At 51.7% G+C, this 26924-nt stretch overlaps 1 protein-coding gene across 4 annotated transcripts; it reads right to left on the bottom strand.

Moving 5' to 3' along the window:
• Positions 1-207: 207 nt before the first annotated feature.
• VEGFA (vascular endothelial growth factor A) lies at positions 208-23662 on the bottom strand. Of its 4 annotated transcripts, XM_030498784.1 has the most exons (8): positions 22536-23662; positions 16530-16581; positions 11298-11494; positions 9434-9510; positions 8990-9022; positions 6220-6291; positions 4955-5086; positions 208-2700 (listed from the first exon to the last, which is right to left on the bottom strand). In XM_030498784.1, the coding sequence occupies exons 1-8, from the start codon at positions 22599-22601 to the stop codon at positions 2679-2681; spliced, it is 651 nt and encodes a 216-aa protein (XP_030354644.1). In that variant the 5' UTR covers positions 22602-23662; the 3' UTR covers positions 208-2678. The 4 variants fall into 4 exon arrangements, with proteins under 4 accessions (XP_030354644.1, XP_030354645.1, XP_030354647.1 ...); XM_030498785.1 differs by lacking the exon at positions 6220-6291; XM_030498787.1 differs by lacking the exon at positions 4955-5086 and having other exon boundaries at positions 706-2700.
• Between the last annotated feature and the right edge of the window lie 3262 nt (positions 23663-26924).

Raw genomic sequence — 26924 nt, 5'->3', positions numbered from 1 at the left:
GGAGGGATTGCTACACAATGGAAGAAAACCAAGATGCAAGGCAGAAGGAGAAGGCAAAGGAAATCAAGGTCAGAATTAAATTCTTTAATACAAAAAAAAGTTTGTTTGTCGTCGTCGTCGTCGTTTTTTAAGATATATCTGTAATTTCTTTGTTTAAAAATAAATATGTACTAAGGAATATCTTGAAAAAATTCACTAGACACAATATGTAGTGTTAATATCTTTTTTCCCCGCAATTATTACAGATAAACAGTAGCACCAATAAATAAAATGATAACAAATATTAAAATTAAAAAGGAGAGAGATTCAAGATGTAGAATTTTCTATTTTTCCTGTTTCTTCTTTTTACATATATAAAAAAATCGTAGCGTCTATTTAATCCGAATCACACATATACATAAACATATATATATATACAAACACATAGCCAAATATATATATAGTTATGTAGATGTATATCTAACCCTTGTCTCAATAGGAATGTGTAGGGGTAGGTGTTAGAGAAATTAATTAAATAACTGCCCATAACATGCTACTGACTCTGCCAACAATTGGGGAGAGATGGGACGGGACAATGGGAAGGTTAAATTTATACACAACCAGTACAAATAAAAAAAAAAGAAAAAAAAAGAAAAAAAAAAAGAGGTACGGCTTATAAATAGTTGAAATTAAATATTAACAAAGAATACTGAAAAATCCCTACTCTTTAATTAAATTATCTGTTTAATTTCTAATTTAAAAAGGGATATTAAATAAGTATATAAAACACTTTCTCTTCCCTCCCCCTGATCGGAAGCCTCTGTCTTGCGCACGATGCAGCATGAGTATTACACATTGCAGATGCAAGCACCCACCCGCGTGTTTTTCCTCCTCCTGAAAGCCACCAGTCGGATGGGGAGTTCCTAGTGGTTAGTAGTCGCTTGTTGTGAGTCTGTTTTTAGACTGTCTTGTCTTTTTGGAAGCTTTCCATGTTGTACATTATCAGGCGTTGAAAATTCAATTGCAGATGATGTTTGGCAGCATTCTGACACAGACCGAGTACCTTTTTGATTATTATTATTATTAATAATAATTTTAATCACAGAACTAGTTTATATATATCCACATAGATGTACAAACACGCTTTCAGGGGGGTGTGTGTGTGCGCGCGTGTGTACGGTGGGTTTCACATACACCACAGCGTATATTGCAGATACACACGTAGCCAAGATTCTTGGACATGGCTTAGGGATTCCGTCTGCCTTCACATTTGATTCCCCAGCCCAAGACTTGGAAAAGGGGCCTGATATTTACAGTATGTCATAAAAAAAGAAAATATCTTGACGTTTTTAAGGGTCATTCACACTGGGCACGCAAACTGAAGGCAACAAAAATTGTGTTCTTTTTCCCCCCTTCAATCTTGGCATACATATATATTATTTTTTTTTATATATATATATGTATAAAAATAAATATATATATATAAAAAAGAGAGAAAAACACATACATACACACAGACACAAATGCACACGTTCACATACACACACCCCCCCCTACTGTGTATATACTTTTGATTAATATCCCTTTCCAGAAATGTTCCGTAAGCATCTTGGATGCTCTTGAGTGGCAGCTCTGTGCATGAAGAAAGCAGACAGTGCTGAACAACTGTGTGGCTATGCACCGGTCCCCATTCTTGCTTCAGCACACTGTAGGCCTTGCGTCCTTTTGCAGCCACCAAGGGCGGGAAATCTAGACTCCTGTGATACTTCCTTGAATGGAAAGTTAGTGTGCATCAGCTGCCCACCATCCTTAAGAGAAGCCAGCATGTCTCTCTGGCAAAGTTTCTACAGCGAATAAAGTCAACGCAAAATGTACACTGACATCCCATGTCCCAGCAAGGCAGGCAGGTTATGAGACGAGTAAGGGCGAAGGTTGGGGGAAGAGAGGGGAGGAGGAATCCTTGATCACGGAGATGGCCATTTCCTTGGCCTTTGACCCATCGCACCCTAGGATGCCGCTCTTTGGAACTCCCTGCCCATCCTCTCCATCACCTCTCCTCCCTGTCCCAGAAAAGGAGAAGGTGGTTTGTGGTACAGCACACTCTACAGAGAAACAGCGGAGGCCGCACAAGTCAGTTAGAGTTAAGAAGTTTACACCCAGCGCTTCTACTCAAGTCCAGTCTTAGCTTGTTTCTTATGCCCCAAGTAGCCCGCTTGTGTCCACAGCAGTCGAGTATTATCCAGTGAAGACACCAATAACATTAGCAATGTTAAAAAAAATAATCAGTATATATATATAATATATATGTGTGTGTGTGTGTGGTTAAGATATACATATATGTATATATAGATGTGGTTAAAATATATATACATATATATATATGTATATGCATGTATACACACATATATATGTATGCATGGCAAAACCCATCAAATACACCCCTATAGTCTTCCTGGCTCTGTTATTTAGCAGCATGAAAAGAAAAATAAAATAAACCAGTTCAAAACCCAAAGGTGAATTCTGTGCGGCGGGTGCCTTGGGGAATGTTCCTTCCGGAGTCCATCGTCCGTACTGAAAGTGCTGTGCTCTACCGATCCTTCATTTTTAGGGTTCATTTGGATTAGTGTTTTGTTTTGTTTTCTGTCCAGGCGAGAAATCAGGCTCCAGAAACAGGGCTGTTCCCCCTTCTTTTCCGCTGCTCACCGTCTCGGTTTTTCACATCTGTCAGAGAGGAGAGGGAAGGAAAAAAAGAGAGGAGGGTTTAGTGTTTGTGACAGGGGTGCAGGTAGGACAGGGAAGGGAAGGAAGGGAGGTGGCTAATGTGTTTAAGAGCACATGGTGTTAAGACATGGCATGACGTCACTGGTGGGGTGAAGTGCTGTGCAGGTGGGGCAAAACAGCTGAGAACCTCGACCCATGAAAGGGTCAATGAGTTCTATTCCCCCAGGCTCACCTAGACAGGGCAGGACGGGGGTACTGGTACAGGGGGAAATTTAGGAGCAGAATCAGAGGCTTCCTCACAGATGAGCCAAGTGTCTTGTTTGCACCCTCTCACACCATGCACACATAGATACACACAAACACACAGAAAAACAAGGCTAAGCAATGCATGCAGAAAGACGCACTCCCTCAGCTCCCCACCTAGCCTCTTGTTTAGGTTGGAAGCAGTGCAGACAACAAGGCCTCATGCAGGGAAGAAGGTAAAAAGAAAGTGCCTCTCATTCGACTAGCTGCCATGAGCAGGAGTTAGCACCAGAGAACAGTAGCAACAGCCTGAAGAAGCAGCAGGAGAAACGAGAATTTACCCTCCCCTGAAGGATCCAATTCTAATTCTACAAGAAAGAGCACGAGGAATTTAACCTTAACTAGCTTTTTATCTGGAACAGATAAGCTACCCACTCCTATGACTCCTTCCTATCTTTCTGGCCAACACATCAGCTCTGGAAACCTCCCTTAATGCCAATTATCTCACCACAGAGAGGGACCAATAAGAAAAACTAGTAAACTTCTTCTGCCATCATGACTGCTTTGGGGTATTGGTTTTCCTTCGTATTTGTTATTATTTCTCACCTTTCAAACTCTGCAGGGTAATTTCTAGCTAATCTGGGGTTGGGGGAAAGGAGCAGAGGGAAAAGGTCAAAATTAGGTCTGGTCTCACACTTCAGGAGTTGCTGGGAGAAGGTTAACTCCAGAAGCTGCTCTATTCTGGCTTTTACATCAATTACTTTCCCACTGAAATAAAAGCACCCCAGAAAATTCCTCTCTATGCAGAGCCGTTTCCACCACACTGGCAATGCGAGTGCCTCTCTGGTTTGGACACAAAGCATTTTCACACCAGAAAGAAACACTTGCTACTTGTAGCAGCCTCATTCACTTAGCCAATTCCAGGCAGGGAAATAGAGGCAAACAGATGCCTCCTCTTTCACAGTGTTGCCACAGAGGACCCTGGACCTCTCTCCCTTTTTCTTCCCCATCCAGCCACTGTAACACTCTCTTGACAGGAGGAATCTCCTCGATCTCTGAGAGAGGGACCTGAGTTCAGGGTCACAGCTAAGGGCTCATTAGCAACCCCGTTTCTATGTCTCTCTCTGGTTAGGTAGGATGATCCCACACCAGAGATGCACACACAGCTGCTGTGAGTCAAAAGACCCCAGAGTTCACCAAAGAACTCAGCTGAGAACCAGGAATCTGTTTCTGCACATGTCTATGCCACAGATGGTGTGTGACAGGTAGCACACATGCACAGCATGGATCTCTGAACAAACGCTAACCACACAGTGTCTTTGTGTCTCCCACCCAAAGTACAGACTTCTGCCTGCCTTCACCCAGAGACAGACTTAATCCTGACATACTTCACTTAACCCTGAGTGCAGCCACTCAAACCGCAACTCTGGCCGAGCCATGGAGAGGGAACTTGGAGCAAGTGCAAGGGGACAGGGTACTCTCCCTTGCTTTTAGAAGAACAAAGAGACAAAGGAGAATGTGGGGAGAGCCTTGATGGAGGCTCCTGATGGCCTGGCTTTCCTCCCTCTGCATACAGCAGTGTCCACAAGCCACATAAAAAGGGCTTGGAAGACAGGGGTGGTATCAAATCCTAGTCAGCTAAGGATTTGTCTTTGTCCAACAGAATGCTCAGAGTTGCTTACAAATAATGTACAGAGGGCTACAGACCCTCCTCATGGCTACCTCAGCAAGATGAACTCTGTTATCTTGTTCTGCAGGAAAGGATACCTTAGATACAAATGCCCTGTCTCCAGGAGCCATCCCCATCCGAGTCCTGACAGCACATCTGAAACGCACAGCTGCCCTCTGAAACTCTGTCCTCATCTTAGCCCCTCTGCCCTCTGGCCCACGTAGGACAGCAAAAAGAAGTAATCACACAGCACTGGTGCCAGAAGTCAGCAGGAAGCAAGCTCTCCCCTCTTTCTCTTTCTCTCTCTGTCTCTTTGTGTGTTTCATCCTTCAGGACACAAACCTGCAAGTGCGCTCGTTTAACTCAAGCTGCCTCGACTTGCAACGTGAGTCTGTGAATTTGCAGGAACATTTACAGGTCTGGGGATCTTGTACAAACAAGTGCTTTCTCCTCTCTGAGCAAGGCTCACAGTGACTGCAAAAAGGCAAAAGGAAAGATGTCTAAGCTACAGCGCTTCAGCAGAAAGAAAATACACATGCAACACCCTAAACATCAAAGCAATCCCTCTGCCCCCTCCCACAGCCCCCATGCTGCCCACTGGAGCGTCGCGGGCTGACGGATTTTCCAGCAGCACCCCGGCAGCCCCAGGACAGCACCCCCTTGCATTAGCGTAAAGAGAAAGAAAAAAGGCACTCTGCACAGTATTCACAAATGCTGCATTGGATCCACTGGCACAGGCCAGAGGGAGGAAGAAGGGGAAAGCAACGATGGGAAGGTGAGAGGTCCCAGCCAGCTATTGACGTATCAACGAAAGGCATTCTCTGAAGTGGGCTATTCAAGTAGAAAGAGGCCAGCGGCTAAACGAGTTAAATAGACAGGGTCTCTCCTCCCCTGGAAAGCTGCTGGGCTGCAGCATCACACGCTTACCCCTGCAGCCAGTACTGCCCTCCTTTCTGAAAGCCCCATCCCAACCTTGCCACTTAGGAGTGTCCTATGGAGGGGTCATGAATTTACAATGCAGAATTCTGTGAACCACCGTGAGAGAGGCAGAGCGAAATGGACAGAGAAAGACAGGGAGAGAGAAGCCACCAAATCCAGCAGAAAGAGAGAGGAAAGGAGAGAGCAAGCCTGCCCGGTTCCCCAGCACCCCCTCTCCAGCTTCCCACCGTCCCACCTCTCCTCTCCGCCTGTGACTCCACCAGACACGCACGCACACGCACGCACACGCACACATGCATGGCAGACGCCAGCCTGCCTGTTGCCAGTCACCGCAGCAGTGAGGGCACAAGACGAGTCAGGGGAAGCGGACGAGAGAGTTGCAACCAGAAGGTGCGGAAAAGAGGGCGCAGGGCGCTCGCCTGCCCACCCGCACTCTTGTGCCTTGGGAGAATTGTCACCACTGATGATTAGAAAGCCAAGCAAGCTAAAGCCACCTTCCCTGAGATGCCCTCAGTGCCAGAGCAGTGCCACCACCAGCGCTGCCCCTGCAGGATCTGCAGCCCACCAGTGACTGGGAGGGGAGGGTGAGATTTGCATGAGCAGCAAGCAGGCGGATTGCTTTGGGGAGAGGGAGGGAAAGAGTCTACAAGCAGAGGACACAAACGTACAAGCTGAGTGGTTTGTACCGGCCTTTCTTGCGCTTTCTCTTTTGACCCTTCCCCTTTCCTCGCTTTGATTTTCTGGAAGAAAAACAAAACAAAAAAACAGAGAAAGAGAGAGAGAAGGAAAGAAAGGGAGAGAGAGAGAGAAAACGGAAGAAAACGCAAGGAAGAGGAGAAAAAAAATACAGCCATGTGCCTTGCTGGGAGGGGGAAGCACATGAGGCAGGACTGGACGGCAGGTCCCAGGGCCGAAGCACAGATCTCCACCTCGCACACACATTCACCGGCCCTCCTGCGCTCCTGCCAGCACCGCAACCAGCCTGCCCACAGCCAAGCCAGTGCCAGGGGACTCAGCAGAGACCACCGCCAGCAGGGCTGCTGCCAGCAGAGGCAGATCTGCTGCCCCTCCAGATGAGAGGGGCAGTGGGGAAGGGACAGGGCGTGAGGGAAGGAACAGAAAGCTTCGTGAAAGCATCACGCAACCGCAGGGAGTGCAGACAACCGTTCCAGGTGACAAGCACGGGCGCACAGTGACCGACAAGAGGCAACCTGAGCAGAGGGGTTCTCCCCAGGGGAAAGGAAACTGCTCTGACCTGACGCACTGCCCAGCATCAGGCCTAGGAGGGGGCAGCCGAGCTCTAACAGCTCTCCTGCCAGGCTGGTAGTGATCCCGCCTTGGGATGGGAGCAAAGGGGGCCCGGGCCTCAGCGCCCTGCAGCCAAGGGGTGAGACCTGGTCTACACTGCAGCGCTGTGTGGGAGAGGGCTATCTAGCCTGAAGGCTCTGCTTACCCACCCCACCTCCCACGTGTGGTTTGGAGGGCTCCAGGAGACCTCATTGGATGTTTGCTAACATCCCCTCTGGCAGCCCCTATCCTGTGCACCAAAGGGGAAAGAGGGAGGCCTGACCTAGTTATGACACCCAGGAGATAACCAGCAAGCAGCTTTCAGATTTTCCCTCCTTTCTCTCCTTCCCCTTGCCTTCCACATGGATCTGCCAGACTGACAAGCAGACAGAGCCAAGGCACAGACTCCATTCTGAAAAATCCACCAGTTGCTCCTGACTCTTGGGCAGGCCGAGACACTAAACATGGATCTCTACAGGTCAGTGAGAGCACAGGGAGGGAGGGAGGCTGGAGCCTGCGCTGCTCCTGAGCCACATTAGCCAGGACCAAAGGAGAGACATGCAAGGAGAAGGCCCTAGGCAAAGCACCAGGGCTTGTCAGGCAAGGGAGCCCCAGCACTGCAGCAAGTTCAGCAAAGGCTCCCTCGTTCCCTGGCACAGCCCACCTCGGGAGGGAACTGTGATGGGGACATGGGGACAGAAGGGAAAGCACCATAAGCGTTTCTTAGGCCCTGTTCAAGTCGTCTCACTGGAACGAGTGTCAGAGCGTCAGCTCGCTCCCAGCCTCTGCCCTACGTGTCAGGAGTCACAGGGAGGCAGTGAGGGGAGGAAAATCGACCTGAAGGGAGGAGAGGGGCACCAATATAACAGGACTTTCAATCCAGCACAAATCAAAGCACACCGGTCTCTCCCGTTCCTTCCCTTCCTTCCCCAGGGAGTGCAGAACCAGCAAAGAGCGGGCAAGGTGCTGTTAGAAGAGGAAAGGGAATGCAACACAGTCCGGGCTGGCTGCTTCACCCACACCCCATCCTCACCAGAATTCACACAGACCCAACTCTCGCACATCTTCAAACCACAGAGCCACACAGACCGACCATCCCCGAGACGGCCCTGCTCAGAGAGGAGTGCCGGCTGCACACAGCCCAGTGCAGCCAGGAGCAGATTTCCAAGGGGAGGAGGAGAGGCTGGAAGGCAGCTAGAAACACACAACCACCAGGAGAGGGGTGAAAGAAGTTCTCTCACTCTCCAGCTTGCTCTCTGTTTCAGCCTCATCTCCCAGTATTCATTCACTACCTCTCCAACTCCGCACCTCTGACCAGCAGAGCTGCTACCACGGCCACGCACAGTCCAGCTGACTCTCACCCAGAGAGGTCACTCTTTCTTTTTGATGTTGTTCCACATTTTGTGATCATGCCTGCAACTACTGCAGGATGAGAGCTTATTTCTCTACTTTTCACATTGTTTTTACTTTCAGGAGGAAGGACAGGGAGGGTTGTACCTTAACCTCCTTCAGGTCACAAGAACAAATCCATCAGACTGAAAAAACTCTCACGAAAGCCTCCACCAACACCCGGCTAGGACGTCCACCTCCCTTCACACCCTCCCTGGCCCCCACCCAACCAAAACCAGAGTCACATCCTGAATGGCATCCGTCCTGCCTCCACCAGGCCTCTATTGCCACCTCTCCCTGTAGCCAGCAGAGTTCCTACCCAAGCTGCTGTGAAAGAAGCCAGCAAGTACTCACTCAAGCAGCAAGAAAAAAAAATTAATAATAAAGAAAGGCAGCGATTTGCAGTAACCAGAGACACCCCAGGAAGAGGGAAGGGAGATCAGGGGCTGCACCTTGAATCCATTCTGGTAGGACACACACGACGGGACTTCCCTGACTCGGGATAAAGCATTAGGAATGACTGCCATGGCTGTGGGTCATGCAAGCTCCAGGACTGGGGTATGAAGGAACGACCATCAGATCTGGGTTTCTGTGCCCACCTGGAACGGATTCAGAGTGTCGCCCCATGCACTGTCATATGCCATTTCCAAAAACACCTTCTCCAAGTAAGTATCTCCAATCAAAGAAAAGGGCAGGGGGCAGTGGGGAGAGGAAACACCAACCAACCACCAAAAGAGAAAGGAGGAAAGGCTTGTCACTTACTTTTCTTGTTTGTTTTTGACATCTTTCTTTGGTCTGTGGAGGAAGAGAGAACAAAGGCCTCATTAGAAGGGAGCTTACCACATATGCTTCCAGTATTATCCCCAGTTCCTGCCAAGTCCAAGGAAGAACATGTACAGCTGGCATTGCAGGATGCCCATGGCAGGTTTAGTGGTCCTTCTCAAAGTGTTTGCTCTCCTTTTGCACCTCACTGGCAGTCAGTGCCAAAAGACCCGAGGTTGCAGGCTAGCACTGTCCACCTGTGATATCTGGAGATGGAGGAGCTGCCCCAGCAAATGACTTCTTTTCCCAGGCTCAGCCATCCCTCTGCAAACCAACTGAGGAGACTGCAGGAGCCTCTGGACAACAGTCCCAACCCAATGGCAGAAAAAGGAAAGGCTCAGAATAAGTTTATTGCAAGAGGAACAAGTGCTGCTCCATTCTCACCTGCAGTCACATTTACTGTGCTGTAAGAAGCTCATGTGCGCTATGTGCTGACTCTGATGGGGTTTAATTCTCATGATCTGGAATGAAAGAAACAGAGAGGGTCACTGCCCGTTCACTATTCATATTCACAGCTCCAAATCAGCCTGCTGCACAGCAAAGCATTTGCACCCCAGGTGCTCCTGGGAAGAGCATGGCAGAGTTTGAGCTGGCTTTGAGGCCCCATTCTCCCAGTCAGGAAGGCCTTTGATCACAAGCAAGTGGCAATACCAGACTCGTGCCAAAGCTCTGTTTGCTCATGCATGCAAGGTGCCAGCACTGGTGGACTGCCTTGGAGACAGGCATGGGAAAGGGCGTAACACCACAGCAAGATTCTCACTGAGCTGTCCCTGGTTGAGCTAGAGAGACAGTAAAGGAGCATCCAGCCTGCTTTCACGTAGAAGCATGTTTCGGTTTAACACAAGGGCTCAAGCAAAAATTCCATATCCGACTCCTTTTACCTACACCACCATTCCTTCCCAGCTGACGTATCACTTTCTCAGTGACTCAACACACAATGTAAATCTGGTCATCTGTGCTTAAAGTAGCCCTGCAGAGCCAGACACTGTCCATCACCCAGCCCCAGCTACCTCCAAGGTAGTTATATCAGAAGCTATGCATGTATCATCACAGTCTCTCAACCCAGAACCTGACTGGACCACGAGCTCTAGCATTTGCACTGGAGATCTGCCCAAGTGCCTCTGACCCCTTCCTGCCATGCAGGTATATCAGCCAAAAGCTGTGATTCAGCAAGGAATGGTAGGAAGAGGACCATCACCAGCTACACCATGCTCAGGCCCAAGCTAGAGCCTGCAAGTGGAAAAGCAGCATAGAGAACCATGGAAGGACACAGACAGGTTCTCCACCAGAGTTCAAACACAGCTCAAATGACACGTAAAAAGAGCTCGCTGGTTCATCACTTAGTCCTGCATGTCTCTCATCCACATTAAAAAGTGATGGCAACATTCACAGTGGCCATTCAAGAGGCTGAGGGACAAAAGTAGGTGAGGAAGCTATGGGTTAAGGGTAATGGAAGCAGCACCACTGTGGACACAAGTTAGGATCTAGGCTGCAGACAAGAGAGGTGACAAAGCTCTCTAAAGCAGAGTTTGATCTTCCCCATGTGCCCACCCTTTGCTATCACAGCCATCTCTGTCTCTTCCAAGGAATGAATTCAGCAGCCTCCAAACAAAGGAGGAGGATGCCCAGAGGCAGAAAGGCTTTTCCACTTGACACTGAAGCAGTCTGTTTCTTAGAGCCCCTTTCCACCCCTGCTGTGCCAATGTAGCTAATGACCCAAATCCCCTGCTCTGTTGATAAAGGCTGACCTCACACGCCCTCCGGGAGAGAGTACTGACAGGCTTTTCCCTCTTGCACTACTCAGCTGCTTTCAGATCAACAGCTGTGTGGACCAAATACAGAGTGAAGATGCAGCAGGGGCCCAAGGAGTATCTTCTTTGAGGCCTCAGAGATAAGAGCATCAGAAATGCTCCCTTGCATTTTCTTAAACATGAAGTGCTCCTTTGCAGAAAGCTCCTTTGCATGCTCCTAGCAACTCTATTTGGGCACTGGTGAGGTCAGAGCCAAAAAACCAGATTCTCCCCTTAGCCTTGATTAGACATGGGCAACTCATCTTTTAACCCTGCATGGTGTAATGCTGGGCACAAGGGTCAGGAGAGAGGTGAGTCCTCCTGATCTGACAATCTCCAGTTCCCTGTGGTAGGGTGCCCTTCCTCTGAATTAACTGGGAGTTTAGACTCAGAGTGGCTGTGATGGCTGACTTGCTTCATTTCACCCAAGCATGCCAGCTTGCAAGTTGGGCCCTCACCTCCATCGTGACGTTGTACACATCCACAGGGACACATTCTAGGCCCTCATCGCCGCAGCAACCCGCACATCTCATCAGAGGCACACAGGATGGCTTGAATATGTACTCCACCTCATCAGGGTACTCCTGGAAAATGTCCACCAGGGTCTCAATTGTCCTGCAGAAGCTGCGCTCATAGACTTCCAGGAATTTGATAACTAAAAGGAGGAATGGAGGGAATAAGTTAATGCAAACTTAGCTCAAGAATGTCTAGTGGTTCACCCCTTAAAACGAGACAGACAGTTGCAACACATCTACCCTATGCTCTTCACCAACAGTCTTGCAGGCCTAAGTCCTTTGTCTCTATCCCCTACACACACACACAGACCAAGTGGGGAGAGAAGGAGACAATCTCTTCCTACTGCTGCTTCAGGGCAGAGGCAAAACAGACCACAGCCTCACTATTTTCCTTGCTATCCCCTATCCTCTTGGATACACTGTCACTAAGCATACTAGCTCAGCCAAAAGGCACCTGAGGCTGCTGAAGATGATCAGCACTCTAGATTAAAACCCTTCACCGATTTGCCTTTTATCCCTTTTCAAAACAGCCAGTGGATGCCCCAGTGGCTTTTAGAAGGCACGGGGATAAGCCAGAAGCATCCTTTCTACAGCATTCAGAGCAGAGACCCTTCCAAGAACAAGCAGAAAGTTCTAAACCATGCATTCACGTATCTTCGCTCTTCCTGTCAGCCACTTCTTTTGCCCATGCAGAACATCCACCTCAACAGGCCACCTCAGAACCACAACAGCACTTACTACAAGTCACAGCCTCCGTGTCTCCACACTGATCACTTTCCCAGACCAAGGAATCAAGCCACCCGCTGAAAGATTCAAAGCAAGCCCACAGCACCCTCAGGATTAACCAGACCATATACTCGGCTACCGAACCACAAGGGAGTGTGGGAGGGGGAACAGGGTGGATCTGCCATGATCTCCCGCCTTCCCTACGAATGGAGCAAACACTAACTGCTTGCGATCTGCACTGATTTCACAAGCGTTTCTCAATGTTTCCCAGTCTCTTGCCAAAGCTTCATTCTGTTGCTTGGTCAAGGGTTGGAGAGAATTAAAGAGTAGAGAGATAGGCTAGATAAGTACACGCGCACAAAACCCAGCTGCTAGTACAGTTCTGCAAACAGTGAGTACCTGGAGCCCTCCAGGCCTCTCAGCTCTACCAGCACGCAGGTGAAGGAGGATGTCTCAAATGGAGCAGAGGATAAGAGTACACACAAAGAGATAGTACCTGCCCATGCTGTTATGGACTATAATGATCCACCTGTACAGTATGCAGAGTCCTACAACACCAAGGTTGATAACTCAGAGTGATAAGAGCAAACTGCTTGCATCATGGAAAAAAATGGTCTCCAGTAAGCGTTTCTAAAGTGCCCTGAACTTGTGACAAGCTGGCATAAAGGTTACTTTACTTTGCCACAAAAATGCAAAAGCTGCAGGGCTTGGAGCTCATAGCCCGCAGCTAATTGTTGAAAGTTAATTCTAGGTCACGCAGAGCTGACGGTGCCACAGTGCTGAGAGCGGGTACAAGAGGGGAGGAGCTTCCATCCAGGGAGTCTGAAGTGTCAGAAAGCGTGAGCAGCTATTAAAAGAGAAAGTGGCTTGTAAAAGAGAAATGTAGCCTGGCAGGCATGGACTGCTTGTTGGTATTCCTCGTCTAGAAGACAGCATGTTTCTGTTCCTTGTCCCTTCCCTTCCTCTTCCCTCTTCTCCTAACTGTAGTATGCCTCCTGTTTATTCTTCTATCTTGTCCGTGGCTACCTCCTTCTTCCTGTTCCGCTTCAGAGTGACCTTAGCCGCCACCTATATTTCAACAAGTTGAACAATTTAATATGTGGGAAATTCTGCAGGCACAATGACAGTCTCTGAACTGCACTGTTGATTATTCACACTGTGCCAGCAGGAAGGATCTGGGAACTCTGGCAGAGAAGGCACAGTTCTGGACAAAAATGCTTACAGACCTACGTCAAGGGGAGGGAGGGAAGAAAAGAGGGAAGGAAAGCGGCAGTTACCTGTGCAGATCAAATGCTGCTCACCACAGTCTGGGGCATAAAGGAGGCAGAAACCGAAACAGAATAGAAAACTGAAGTGAAACTGATTAATGTCTGCCACGCTTCCTAAATGTTTGCACTGCGCAAGCAGCTGGATTACACCAGAGAATACAGACTAGAGATTGGCCACAGAACAGCACATTCAACTTCTTTAGCAGAGCCTTTGCTTTCACGGCTGCACCCTGATGACTATACTTGAGAGCTGGGAGATTTCGCACGACCAAATCCTTCCCACAAAGAATCTGGGAGATTTTGCCCTTACTTTAATATATGATGATTTTCCAAAGTCTGAATCGCCTCTGAAAAGGAAAAGGGGAATCTTTCTCCAGCTGCCAGTCAGAAGATCCTGCCATGGAAGGCTTTGATTTTGCTCGACACAGACCATTCACTCAGACACTGCAACACTCCATAGTTCATTTACACAGCTAGCACCCAAACCAGAGCACATGACTGAGGCACAGTCATCCTTACAGCAAAGCCCTGCCCCTGTACCATACCTACACTTACTCCCATGTACTGGGAGTCATATTCCACACTTTGCTGGGCTGATTCAGACTGTGCTTCCTTTCCATTGGTTGTGTCAGGGACGGAAGAAGGTCTGTCTTTCATGGGGAAACATAGGAAGGTCACTGAAGGACTAACACCACTTAGCCTGCTCCTTTCCTGCAATTTGGGCTTCAGCCCACGTTTAAAGTTAATCCCGCACCTAACCCACACTCCTACCCCTCAAAACACCTTCAGATTTGAGTCAGAGGCTCTTCTTTGTGAATGGAGGGCGAAGTAAGGTTAAAACCCAGTCAGGGCCCACATTAACTCTTCAGGGCAGGCATAGCCACAGCAGGCAGGATTAAGTCCAAATTTGGAGCAGTCGAGTGGGAACATGCTACACTAGAAAAGGAACAAGTTCATGATCACTTTGCCTCCCTTGCCATCAATGGCTTAGCAGCAATACAGACAAACTGTTCTTTTAAAAATAAAAGTGCAGCCACAAGTGCTGGTGGTTTCTTTTATTTATACCAGAAAATCTTTTCTCGTGGAACAAACAAAGAGTGTTTGTCTGCCTCCTCTACATCTTCCCGTGCCACAAAACATGTGGAAGGCTCTCTTGAGCACAAAAGGGTAGGGGCTGAAGCTAAAATTACAATCTCCAACCAGAGTGAATCCATCCCAAATAAAAACCTGTCACAGCTCAACATCTCAGAGCAAGCACAAAATGACCAAAGACACAAAATCACCTTTTACCCCAACCCCGAAGCCTCCAAAAGCTTCAGTGGAAGGATCTACAGGACTGTCCTTGTGGAACAGAGGCACACCATCGTCTCCTCTTTGCAGAAGAGAAGTTGAGGCACAGAGAGAGGACCTCCAAGGTCATACAGCAGGATGGAAGTAGAGCCAGGAAGGTAATGCCAAGATTCTTGATTTCTAGCTCACAGATATATCTGCATCGCAGAACCAGAAATAGCACCAAGGCAACAGCACCAAAGTCTCACCACTCACATTGCCAGACCAACTTCTCCTGCAACCCCATTAGCCTTCTTGGGACAGGGAATTAAATTGTTCGATTCTTCTCCTCCCCGGGAAGGTAGTCGGACAGAACAAATGGCACAGATGAGGACACTTGCTCTTTACTACCAACAGCAGAGGACTGGTTACCAAAATAAGCCTCACAGCAGGCTCCATTTTGATCCCTCTGGAGTCACTGAACCTTCTTCTGTTGACTTCAGCAGGAGCAAGGGTCAAGCGCAACAAGCGGCAGCCCGCCAGCAAATTCTGCCCATGCAAAATGGACACCTATCCCAAACACAGCCTGCCACAAACCCCTGGCAATGCACGCTTAGCCCGTCACACCAATGAAGTTACAGAAATTGAAATCCATTGCAACATAAAAAAAAGGCAATCTGGGCCCACACTGCTAGAGCCCTCTGCTGACTTCCAGCTGGAATAACGCAAGAGGTCACCACCCGTGGGGACCCTACAAGACCTTTGCCAGACCCTGCCATGCAGCCAGCGGTCTGCTCCGCCATGAAGGTATGGGAAAAACACGGTCGGGATGGTCTTAAAGCAGCTGATGATCACCTCAGCCTGAAGGCTGCAAAGTCCACAGCCCTTTAACCTCACTTCTGAACTGAGGACTGCGGACAGAAAGCCAACCTCCTGGAATGCGCTGGGCTCCACAAGACAGGGCACCTGTGGCAGGCATCACTGACTAACCTGGTGGCTGACCATTCTCCTGGTCTACATTTACTTGCACAAACCAACGAGTCAGAGGACAATGCCACAACCTGGCCTTTGGGCAGCTGGACAGACCCAAAATCACAACAGCTGCTGAGGCACCACCTTGTTTCCTCTACAGGCAATTGTCCTGGCCATACTGGACCACCAGCAACGAATTAAGTAGAACCTAGCTGTCCCCTGAATCTGCTAAGCCTGCTAGCTCAAACTGGAGTAAAAGGGTGTATTTTTCAAGCCTGGCTCTGTACAGCACTAAACAATAACCTGACTGGGGGGTACATGGGACTGTCAGGAGCCACAACTCCAGAAAACCACCCTGGGCTGCCCTTTTCTCGTTCTCTCCCCCAGAGACCTGGCCGGAGTTGGGGCGCTGCTTCAGGCTTTGTTCGGGGATCAGCCCTGGCCACCCAGCCGGGCACCGCCATGGTGAAGATGACAAATCCCTTCCTACGGCACTGTGGCGAATGCCTAGCAAACTGTTCGCCGCTACTCAGCTCTTTGTGTGCGCTCGCGTGTGTGTTTATATATATATATATATAAATGAGCGTGTGTATGTGCACAGGCGCACGCACGCAGTTTTGCTCAGAGTTGTGGGAAGCCAGCGGCGGGCTGGGCCGGCCCTGCTGCACGCCCCGGCCCCACGGCAGCCCCGGGGCCGGCCCCACGGCCACCCCGTCCCCACGGCCCGGCCCCGCGGCCGCCCCAGCCCCGCGGGGACGGGGGGGGCGCGGCTCATCGCCGCGAAGGGGTTAATGGAGGCGGCCCCCCCGTTCCCGCCGCCGCCGCTCCCCGGGAGGTGGCGGTGTTGGCCGCCGCCGGCTCCCGGGGCTCGGGCCTCCTTCCCCCGAGCCCCCCGCCAGCCCACCCGCCCCCCGCCCGCCGGGCAGCCCCCCGCGCTTACCTTCATTGGGTTTCCGCTCCCCATCCCCCAGGGCAGGAGCTGCCTTCGACAACTGCAAAGATAACAGAAAAACGGTCACCACACGGAGCCGCGGTCCCGGGGCGCGGGAGGGCTCCTGGGCAGGAGGCGGAGGGGGCGCCCCCGAGGTGGAGCCGTTATATTCCCCCCCCAGGCGGGCACAGAGGGACCTTTTGTTCCTCCCGTCCCCCGGGGAGCGGAGCGGGACACAGGCAGGACAGGACGGCCCCGCGCCGAGCGAAGGGGCAGGCGGGAGGGAGGCGGCCGGGCCTTCAGCGCGGCGGCCGAGGGAGGCCCCGGCGGGAGAAACGGGTCCCTCGGGAGCGGCCCTGGGCGATTTTAAGCCAAACCCAGCGAGCAAATGTGGGACCGGGGGAGAAAAGTAACAGGAGTGACCTCCTGCTGCTGACATGACCGGTGGGCCTGGGCACCACTCTTCTCCCCTGGCTTCCATTTCCCCTGGGAAAGGTGAATCGGCTCAGGAGGGCACAGGGGGATGAAGGGCGGCCAGGCGCAAAAGGGCATCGCTCCCCTCTCAATGTCACAGATGTCTGTGCTGAGCAGCAGTGGCCACCGAGTTGCTGGTATCTGTCCGGGTGTCAGGGCAATTAGCTGTGACAGCACTGATTTGCCGACAGCACCGCCAAACCGCCCAGGTTTCCTTCCTTTCCTCTGGAAGGGCGGGCGATGCACACCCTCACCTAACGGTCCTGGTCCCCAGCCCCTGCATGGCCATGCTCCCGTCCCTCTGCTCCCTGTGGCTTCCCCCGGGCAAAACCCAGGAAGGCCCCAAGCTCTGTGTTCACTCCTGCTGCCTTCTGGGGCGAGGGGCATTTCCAAACCGTTGACACAGGCAGGAGCGGTGACAGGTAACCCACCCCCAGACCAGGATGGAGAAGCGTGACACCGCTTTGCTAAGGAAGTCTTTTTAATTCCAGGTGAAACAAAAACTCCAGTCTTCCTGCTCTGCGTGAGGGTTTTAGCTCTGACGTAACTTTCCAGCCAAGTCAGGCTTCCCCCTGCTGTTCTGTTCTGAACCAAAACTGAAAAATGCCCAGCTTTCTTCACTTCTCCAAGGTATGTTGCCACCTGTGTGACGCCATCTGCCCCAGAACCTGCTGCCTTTCAGCCGAGGCCCCACAAGAGCATGGTGATACATACGAAAATACTGCTTCATCAGCGATATGCTGCATTTAGACTTAGAAAAAGGCCCTCTGATGTTGCAGCTAGAGACAGAATGGAATTGAACAGGCAAAGTCCACCCCAAGCTCACAGCGGGAATCCACCATCTATGATCTTCCAGGCAGCCCTATGCACAGGGCAGCACCACCCTCTGAGCAGCCCAAAGTGTCAGCTTTTAAAAGGAGGGGGCAAGAGAGCCAGCAAAGCCCTAGAAGCCCCTCTCCCAGCTGTTCCTTTGTGTCTGTGCACAGTTCCCTTTGTCTAAGGTCCCCCTGACCGAACTCCTTGCTTCTCATTTCAACCAAAGTCTTTCTGTACCTGCGCACAACTCAGCAGCCCAGAGCTGTGCCACCCTGTACGTGGATCTCTTTCTGCTCTGGGGAGGAGAGGGCTGCATGCCCAATCTCAGTGCTGGGACAACAGTTTAAAAGGCAGGTTCCTAGAAACAGTTTCACTCCTGAAGTGTGAAGGTCACTGCAACAGCACAAACAAAATGGAGGCAGTAGAGGTTGCAGAGGCCTTCCAAAGCCACTCAGCGCCTGACAGCCTAAGGGTCAAAAGAAAACCGCATCAAGGGCAGAAAAGGCTCAATCTGTGTTGTAGCACAGGAAGAAGATCATGAGCCAAGTCAGTTTATCCAAGTCACAACATCCCCAAGACCTTTTGCAGAGGGATTTTGGGTTCACACACAGAATGACCATGATGGACTGCGCAAAATCAGCTTGGAGACACTTTGAGGGTCACTCTACCCATTCCCTGGCCAGGCTGCCCAGCCAGCTGCCAAGCCCTCTGCCTCCCTGCACACACACGGTGCACGGGTGATAGGAAGCAGAAACAAGCCACAGACTTCCGCTGCTCACCTGTGCCTGGCCAGCACCTCGCCCTGCCCCTCATGTACTGGAGCAGGAGCCTGAACTCCCCCAGAGCTCACCTAGACCTGGGTTGTGATCCCACCCCGAGGATGGGAAATCAGATCAGTACCAAGCCTGCAGAGGGCTTCTTAACACTCGCAGGGAACTCTCAGCAGAAACCCAAAAGGTTTCCGAGAACTCAGTTAACACGCTCTCTGCTCACTATACCAAGAAACTTTCCTGCCCTTTTGGCAGTGCCTTTCACCTGTGGCTACTGCCCTCAAAGCCCGTCCACCAGAACAGCAGGCGAGGCAGGGGCTTCTGCCTCACGTTAAACCAGTCTGCTACGTATCATACAGGGCCGTGGGGAACCAGAAGTGTTCCAAGGGACAAGCAGGCCTGGCGTGCCCTTCGGTGGGAGCCTGAAGGTCATGCTCTCCTCTGCTGCCTTTTGGTATTACCCAACAGCTCCATAACATGATTTCTTTCAAATAGATTTTCAACATTTCACAGAGGTGTGGAAGCAACCCCTGGGCTCAAAAGCAGGATAAATGACCCCAGGAATGGGGCTGACCAAGGGGAAGCTCCTTTCTGTGCCCTTTGCAGGTTGCAGCAAATGCATATCCCTCAGTGAAGTAAAACTCTCCCTAACAAATAAATCCACTACATGCCATCTGTATGTCGGCACCTTCCCTGTCCCCCTTCTCTCCCAGTCTCTGTCCCAAGCACATTATACTCTGAAGGGAGAGAAAAGGTTAATCAAGTCATCCCTCTCTAACCATCACCCCCCTAACCACTACCACCAGCACTCTTTCTCTTCCTTCCCCTCCCCCTAATCTGTGCAGGCTCATTAAAAGAGCTTTGTAACTGTTTAGGACTGGAACAAACAATCCATCCACTTTGAGAGGGACTCTGGGACAGGAGTTAAGGCACTTTTCGTCTTAGGCGCTAGAAATTCTCAGCGGTTTCTGCTTTAAGGGGTGGGGGGAACGGGACTTACTGCACTCCTTCTGTATTGTACGTGCAGACAGAGGTCAGTAATCCTGAAAGCTGCCAGCACAGCCGAGGCACCTCTGACATGAAGCAGGGAGGACAGGAGAGCAGATTCGGGGTTGCTCAGGAATCAGCAAGCCCCTCTGAGATGTCAGCACAGGCTTCCCTCTTCCTGCTCCAAAGGAGTGCTCCATCCCAGCCTGTCGTCTGAGCACAGACCTGGAGCAGCAATGGGGAAGGTGACCCACTGTGCCCTGGCTGCCTATGGGCTGGGGAAGCAGGTTCTGGTGGCTCCCCATCATGGCCTGGCACAGAGGCACACCAAAGGTAGGGAGCCTGGTGGGTGTGCGATCATTAGCAGTCTAGTCACAGGCTCCTTCTCCCTCCCTCCTTGTCTGATCCCTGCCTCTTCCCTATGGCAATACAGCTGGTGTGTCCAGGTCCCTCTGCAGTCCACGGCAGGAAGGGAAGAGTTCCCAGACCCTCACCAGGGGTGACTTGCCACCAGGCTGCCACCAAGACCCACAGACAAAGGAAGATGGGGAATGACTGACCATACCCTGTTCTATAGGAAAGGGGGGGCTGGAAGGGGACAACAATGCAACGTCTCTGACCCCGAGGAGCTGGACGACTGTGCACCTCGGCTCAACACCGCAACAGATGGGAGGGTGGCACTGCAAAACCACCTTTTCCACCCTCTCCCGCACAGAAAGGCTGTCACCACCAGCGGAGGCAGACACCTGTGGCATCAGTACCGCCCAGCCCTGACCATGGCACGATTTTCCACTGTCCCTGTCTTCCTGCGGGAGCGACCGTAACAAGTCCCTCCATAAGGAGCCATCCCCCTGCCACCTCCACCAGAGGAGCACCGTGATTCCTGCATCCATCCTCCTTTGCCTTCAGAAAAGCTGCCAGACACGCGCTGGACCCTGCTTTCCCAACGCAGCCTCTACCAGGGCTTTTATTTAATGCTCTCCAACGCGCCTGGCTAGCTAGATAGGTTTTATTCAGCACAACAGCCAGATTAACAGTACAGATAAATATTATCATCAAAGCACAAAACCCTAGACCCGGCGTGAAGAGTCATGCCTTCTGCCATGCCCAGAGACATCGTCAAGCTGCCTACGTGAGATCTGCTGGTATTTCTAACGTTCCCATCACCGTGGTGCCCAGGCAATCAACGGACAAATAAGGACAGAAACGAAGGGCAGACCTCACCATTGATCTGCCTGAGCACTTATATGGCCCACATCGCCCAGCTATCTGAACATCTCGCAATCTCTCGTGTATCTATCCCCGCAACATTCCCCCCCAACCCCACCGACACCCCGTTAATTCTTCCCTACTTCTTTTCCCACCGTTATCCTCTTTCTTTTCTCATCGGCATCATCCTCCTGCCCAGGGGAAAAGGCAGCATGAGGCTTTTACGCAGCTCCTGAGGACAGGACCTGGACTCTACCTGATTCGCCGTTTCCTCCTCTGGGGAAGAGGAAGGGGAGGGGAGAAGGAGCAAGGGGAGGGTTAAAGGGTATTATCACTAGACATGAGTACAGAGTTGTCTAACCTACAGCCTGGAACAGACAGGGCTGCACAAGTTTACCGAGGAGCTGGGAAGCAAAGAAACCCCCGGTTTAGGTGACGGTGGAAAAACTCTTGGAGAGTGGAAAGAATTGTCCCATGAGCCAAATCTGGCAGGCAGGCAGCACGGAGCTGCTCTGTGCCACACTCGAGTGAGAGCTGCACCTCGGTTCCCATCGAGCACAGCCCAGTGTGCGGCTGTCACTGGAGAAAGTAGAGATATAACAGGCTAGAAACAAAGCGTGCAGTGCCTGCATGACTTCGGTTACAGCTGAAATGGCTCCTAATTGGGGAGTTACCTTCCAGCATCCGTGCTGAACAAACAACGTGAATAACTGATTACTTTGCAACGTTTATTATTACAATTGTGGGAGATGATCTGGCCCACGTCCTCTCCAAGTGCCAGGCAGAAATGGCAGGAGAGAACTAACCTGTTATAGCCTTTAAAACGTAATCCCTGCCCGCCTAGCGAACAGCCACTTTCACGTGGGCACTCTGTCTAAACCCTGTAATATCTCTTGGCAACACAGCCCTCTTGACTCTTTAGAAAAGGCAGATTTAGAGGAGAGGTTTGCACAGAACGCTGCCTCTCTTCTTTCTTAAAAAAAAATAAAAAATAAAAAAAAGAGAAGGAAAAGAAAGAAGAGTTGGTTTCTAATCCCCCAGGAATGACAATGAGGCAAAAGTAAAAGTGACCGAGGAGGAAGAGAAGAGGAAAATGCACGGTTTTGTAATCTCGGTGCAGGAGATACCTATTTTGATTATTTTTTTTCTCCAATCTGGAAGAAATTCAGGATCCATTTTGTCCTCTTTGATCTCTATTTGTTTTTCCAGCTAGGTATTTTGAACTCCACTCGGCGGCACGAACCCGAGCTGGGACCTAAGGCAAATACCGCCGAAACACCCTTTTGCAATGTCAGGAGACCCGAGGACGGGAGGCGAGGCTGATGCAAGAAGCCAGCGCGCTGCCTCCCTACCCCGCGCCGCGCCGCGCAGCGCCCCGAGCCCGGCCCCGCCGGGACCCCCCGGCCCTGCCGCCGCCGCCCCGGGGGGAGCCCCCCGCCGGGGGCGTGCAATGCGCGCACACGTGCGCGGGCACTCCGCACGGCGCTGCCGGCCGCTCCGGGGGGCTGCGGGTCGCCGGGCAGCGCTTCCCCCCCCCCGCTGCAGCGCTGCACGCACGTGTGTGCGCTGCGGGCACGCACCCGCACCCGCTACCAGCGGCGCGGCGGCACCGCACCGAGCAGGTGGGAGGCTGGGGGGGGGGGGGGCGAGAAAATAAAAAGAGGGGGGTAAAAGTCTTTTCCGTCGCGTCGTCCCACCCACCCCCCCGCCGTACGCGGGGCACAAAAGCCCCCGTCCCGCCGCCGTCCCCGCCGCTTACCTCCGCGCTCTGCAGATAGAGCAGCGCCGCCAGCCCCCAGTGGATCCAAGTGAGCAGAAAGTTCATGGTTGCCGGCGCACGCCGCGGAGCGGGGCCCGCCGCGCTCCGCCTCGCCGCCGCCCCGCCGCCGCCGCCCCGCCGCGCTCTCGCCCGCGCCTCCTCCGTGCCCGCCGCCGCCGCCTCCTCCTGGGGTGCCGCCGGCCGGGCGCTACGAGGTTCTCTGGGGAAAAGAGGGTTCCTCTTCGGGGTCTCCGGTTTCACCCCTCCATAAGCCCGGCTCTCCGCCGGCTCTCGCTGCTGCTGCTGCTGTTGCTGCTGCTCTCGGTGGGCGCTCCGCCGGGCCGAGCGCAGGCTCCGCGGCCGCCCCGCCGCCGCCGCCCGGCCCCCGCCGCCGGGCAGTCCGAGCTCCACAGCTGCGCCCGTCCGCGGCCGCGCTCCCCGCGCCGGGGCAGCAGGCACCCGCGCCGCGCTCGCTCGGTTTCGCGCACTCACGCCAAAGTTTGCGCGGAAAGTTTCAATGCATCTCTTTGCCTGCGCCCCCTTCTCTTCGCAGCGGCTGCCTCCGGCGGCTCCCCGAGCCGCGGTCGCCTCCCCGGGGGGAAAGAAGGGGCTGCTCCCGCCGCCGCTCGGCCCGACCCCTCTTCGCAAGTCGAGGTGGTGGCGGCGGAGGGGACGAACAGAGCGCTTTCCTCCTGCCCTCTCTGTCTCTCTCCCCCTCTGTTCACCGCTTTAAAAAAAAATTAAAATCAGAATAGTAATGTAAAAAAAAAAAAAAAAAGGAAAAAATCCAACCTGGCTCTAGAGAGGGAGGGAACTGGGGCTGGGGGAGGCTCTGCAGGAAAGGGAGGAAAAAAATCCCAGCGGATCAAAGTATAGGTAGGGAAAAAATAAATTAACCGAGAGGATAAAGCAAGGCGGCAAGCCAACAGCAGGTCCCGGTGCCCGGGGAGGGCTCTGCTCCCGCGGCGCGCTGTCCCCCGCCGGCACGGCGTGCGCTCCTCGCCCCCGGCGCGGCGGCTCCGCGCACTCCAGTGGCGGCTCCGCGCAGCGCCCGCCCCGCCGCCCGCTCGCCGGCGCTCTGCAACTGCTCGGCGCGGCCGCGGGGAGAGACGCTCCGGCGAAGTCCCACCCTCTCTAGCAATTCCCCTCCCTCCCTCCTCCCCTCCCATCCCTTTCCGCGATGGGCGAAAAGGCCACGGAGGTAAAGGGGTGCGCGCCCCCTCCGCCGCTCTCCCCGCCCGCCCCACGCGGGACCGCAGCCCCCCGCGGCTCCAGCATTTCGCCCCCAACCTCTGTGCCTTGTCGTGTGCCCCCCCGGTCGCGGTCCCTCCGCCCGTTCTGCTCTGCCGATGGATGCACGTTCGGGTCAAAATTCACCTTGCCCGTGGGAATCGCTCCAAAGTCCAGCAGAGCCATTTGGGGGGAGGGGGCAGCAGGGGACAAATTGCCATCACAGTCATCATCTGTCCTTCCCACTTCTCTGTTCCCCCCCCTCTCCGAGGGCTTTGCTTTTCAGATACAGGGATTTCTTAGCACCTACGTGCCAAAGGGGTGGAGGGGGGGTCATCCTCGTCTGGGTTTTATTTCTCTGTATGCAGTGTCACCCCCCTTGGCACAGGGGGCCTGCCTGAGCGGTGCCCCCGTGTGCAGAAGGGTGTCCGCGTTGAAGGGGTGAAGACTGTTGCCAGACAAACACCACCCTGCTTTCTGGGAAGGTATTTGAAGGGCAAGCTTTGTCTCACCAGGGTTACTGCAGGCATCTCCCCAACTAAGCTCCTTTGCTCTGGTCACACACAAGATTTCCCCATACGGGATACACAGTAACAATATGCTTGTGACAATGTATACAAATATCCCTCCTGCCACCACCCTCTGAGGACCTTGGGTGGTGGACCAAGTGGAAGTCCAGACTGGCAGATTCCTGGGGCTCACCATGGGCTGGAGGAAGGGGAAAAAAAGACACTGAAGAAAGAATAGGCCATATTATCATTGGAAAGCAGGTATTCCAGTGCTGTGCCACAGACTCCTACTGACACAGGCAAAGCGTTGGCTCTATAGAGGCACCTGCTGGCTGAGGGAAACCACGAGGCAAAAAAAGAAAATAAAATTCTTTGCTTTCGTTAGATCTTAGACCTGTTCTTCCCTTTGTTTATTTTTTTAAAGATTTTGTGCCAGCGCAGTCTGTGAGGATGTCAGCGGGTCACACTGATCCCGAGGAAGGCTGGGACATGAGTGACAGGTCTGTCGGAGCAAGGAGCAACTCCAGCTCCCATCCAGCCCCTCCATGCCCCACTGCAGGGTCGCACCCTGGCTGATGATGGCCCTTCCTTCTGGGCGAGGGGCGAAACCCTGCCTAGTGGAAAGCCTGGAGGAGAATATAACCCCTTTCCCCTCAGGGATCACGTTTCTACAGAGGAGTGGTGGGTGTTGTTCAAACATCGCAAAAGAATCCCTTTGACTTGACTTTCTCCATTTATTTTTTTTTAACTAATTGTTGCAGAGAGTTCTGAAGAAACAAATATTCATAGAATCATAGAATCACAGACTGGTTTGGGTTGGAAGGGACCTTAAAGCTCACCTAGTTCCAACCCCCTGCCGTGGTCAGGAACACCTTCCACTAGACCAGGTTGCTCCAAGCCCCGTCCAAGATGGCCTTGAACACTGCCAGGGATGGGGCAGCCACAGCTTCTCTGGGCAACCTGTGCCAGCGCCTCAGCACCCTCACAGTGGAGAATTTTTTCCTAATATTCATCAAAAATGACCAGAGTTTCCCATATTCAGACTTCAATTGCCAAAAATGTTCTACAAGAGAGAGCGAGACTTCAAGCCCCCACTCCCGGGAAAATAGGGGATATTTCACTAAATGAAGGTAAAGCCAAATTAAAGCTCCTGGAGGCAAGAACCACTTCTGACTCTGTCACAGTTCACACTGCTCCTTCCTTACGCCAGGCCTCTGCACTTCAGGCCAGCAGGAAGCAGATAATTCACTAGGTGCTTTTTACTCTTTAATTGGTAGAAGTTCCTTGGTGCCGTTTCCCCTCCCGCTAGGTGACCAGTTTATGAATGAAGGTGGCTCTACTGCAAATACCTTGCAATTTGAATTCTTCTCTGGATGGACAAAATCCCTTCAACTGCTGGACTACTGCAAGTTCCCAACAGAAATCTCCCAGGAAAGATTAAATCCACAAGTGGCAAGGGGCAGCCTTATCCCCTTAAAGCTACAATGTACTGTAAATAATGTACAGAACCCAGCTTCTAAAATTACCACTACAGGATTGCTCATCTCGTCTTACGTTTCATCTGGATCCTGTGATCTTCCCACCTGCCAACATCCTGTTACCAGGAAAGCGGTGTATGTGAGGTTTGTGCAAATGGTCATGTACTTGCCTGAAATCTGGCACCGGCAAGGACATTCATGTGCCTTCCATGTTAACGTTACACCGCAATAAATACTGACACGGCTATAGAATCCGCAGCGTTCGTGCTGAGCACCGCTCACCAAAAAAGCAAATCAATGCATGTCCTGGCTATGCTTCTTGTTATCTTTCCCATGTCAGTGACTCCTGAGATAGAAAGAAAGACAGCATCAACAGGCAGGATTTTAAATATGGAATACCCAAAAGCACGAGCTCCATGTTTAGGCACTTAAGGGAAGACGCGTGATTTGCAAAGGGGCTGGGTGATGACTTATTTGGAGCTGTGAGACACTGAGAACTTTTAAGAACCTGACCATAATTTAGGACTTCATCTTGCAGATTGAGTTCAGTGGAAGCTTTGGCATTGACTTCAAAGGGCATAAGATCAAGATCAAGCCCTTATTTAGGGGCTCAAAATACAAAATCAGGAGCCTAAATTTAGGCATCCATTTTTTAATACCTTGACCTATGTTAGCAATACCCTTCGTCTAATCCTTCTATTTGACCTGAAAAGAGAGGAATGTCAGTAACTCTTTCCTGACTCAGGAGAAAGAACCTGTGGCTGACAAGGGGGAAATGCAACAAACAAACTCCCCGCACTTGGTTTATTTTTCCTCCCCTCTCTCAGATCCCCAAAATAACAGCCAGGGCAATGTTAGCAGAGGAGCTCAGGCCTTCTTTGAAACTGGAACAGGAAATGTGAGAAATGTGGATGTTAAAAAACAAATGAAACAATATTTTCTTAGAATTACATCTTGCGGGCAAGTCTGGGGGGAATCTGGATTTGGATAATCTAAATTGGGAGAGAAGTCAGGGAAACAAAGAGTAATTTTAAACATTTTAGTGCCAGAGCTATTTCTTAACACACAGCTCACTCTCTGGTTTCAAATATAGTCCCTCAGTGCTGAGCCTGGAGATCAGCACAAGGAAAACCAACGTCTTGTTCTAGCAGACATGATAGAAAGGCCAGAAT

The sequence above is a fragment of the Strigops habroptila genome, chromosome 10, assembly GCF_004027225.2.
Source record: "Strigops habroptila isolate Jane chromosome 10, bStrHab1.2.pri, whole genome shotgun sequence".
NCBI classification, from domain to species: domain Eukaryota; kingdom Metazoa; phylum Chordata; class Aves; order Psittaciformes; family Psittacidae; genus Strigops; species Strigops habroptila.
Note: the sequence above shows the minus strand (reverse complement) of the source record. Positions and strands in the feature narration are given on the sequence as shown.

Excerpts from the sequence above, each read along its gene's own strand:
- VEGFA (XM_030498784.1), bottom strand. The coding sequence starts at position 22,601 with ATGAACTTTCTGCTCACTTGGATCCACTGGGGGCTGGCGGCGCTGCTC. Across the intron at positions 11,495-16,529 it reads GGAGCGGAAACCCAATGAAG|TTATCAAATTCCTGGAAGTC; the intron begins GTAAGCGCGGGG and ends TCCTCCTTTTAG. Across the intron at positions 9,511-11,297 it reads TGTACAACGTCACGATGGAG|ATCATGAGAATTAAACCCCA; the intron begins GTGAGGGCCCAA and ends CTTTCATTCCAG.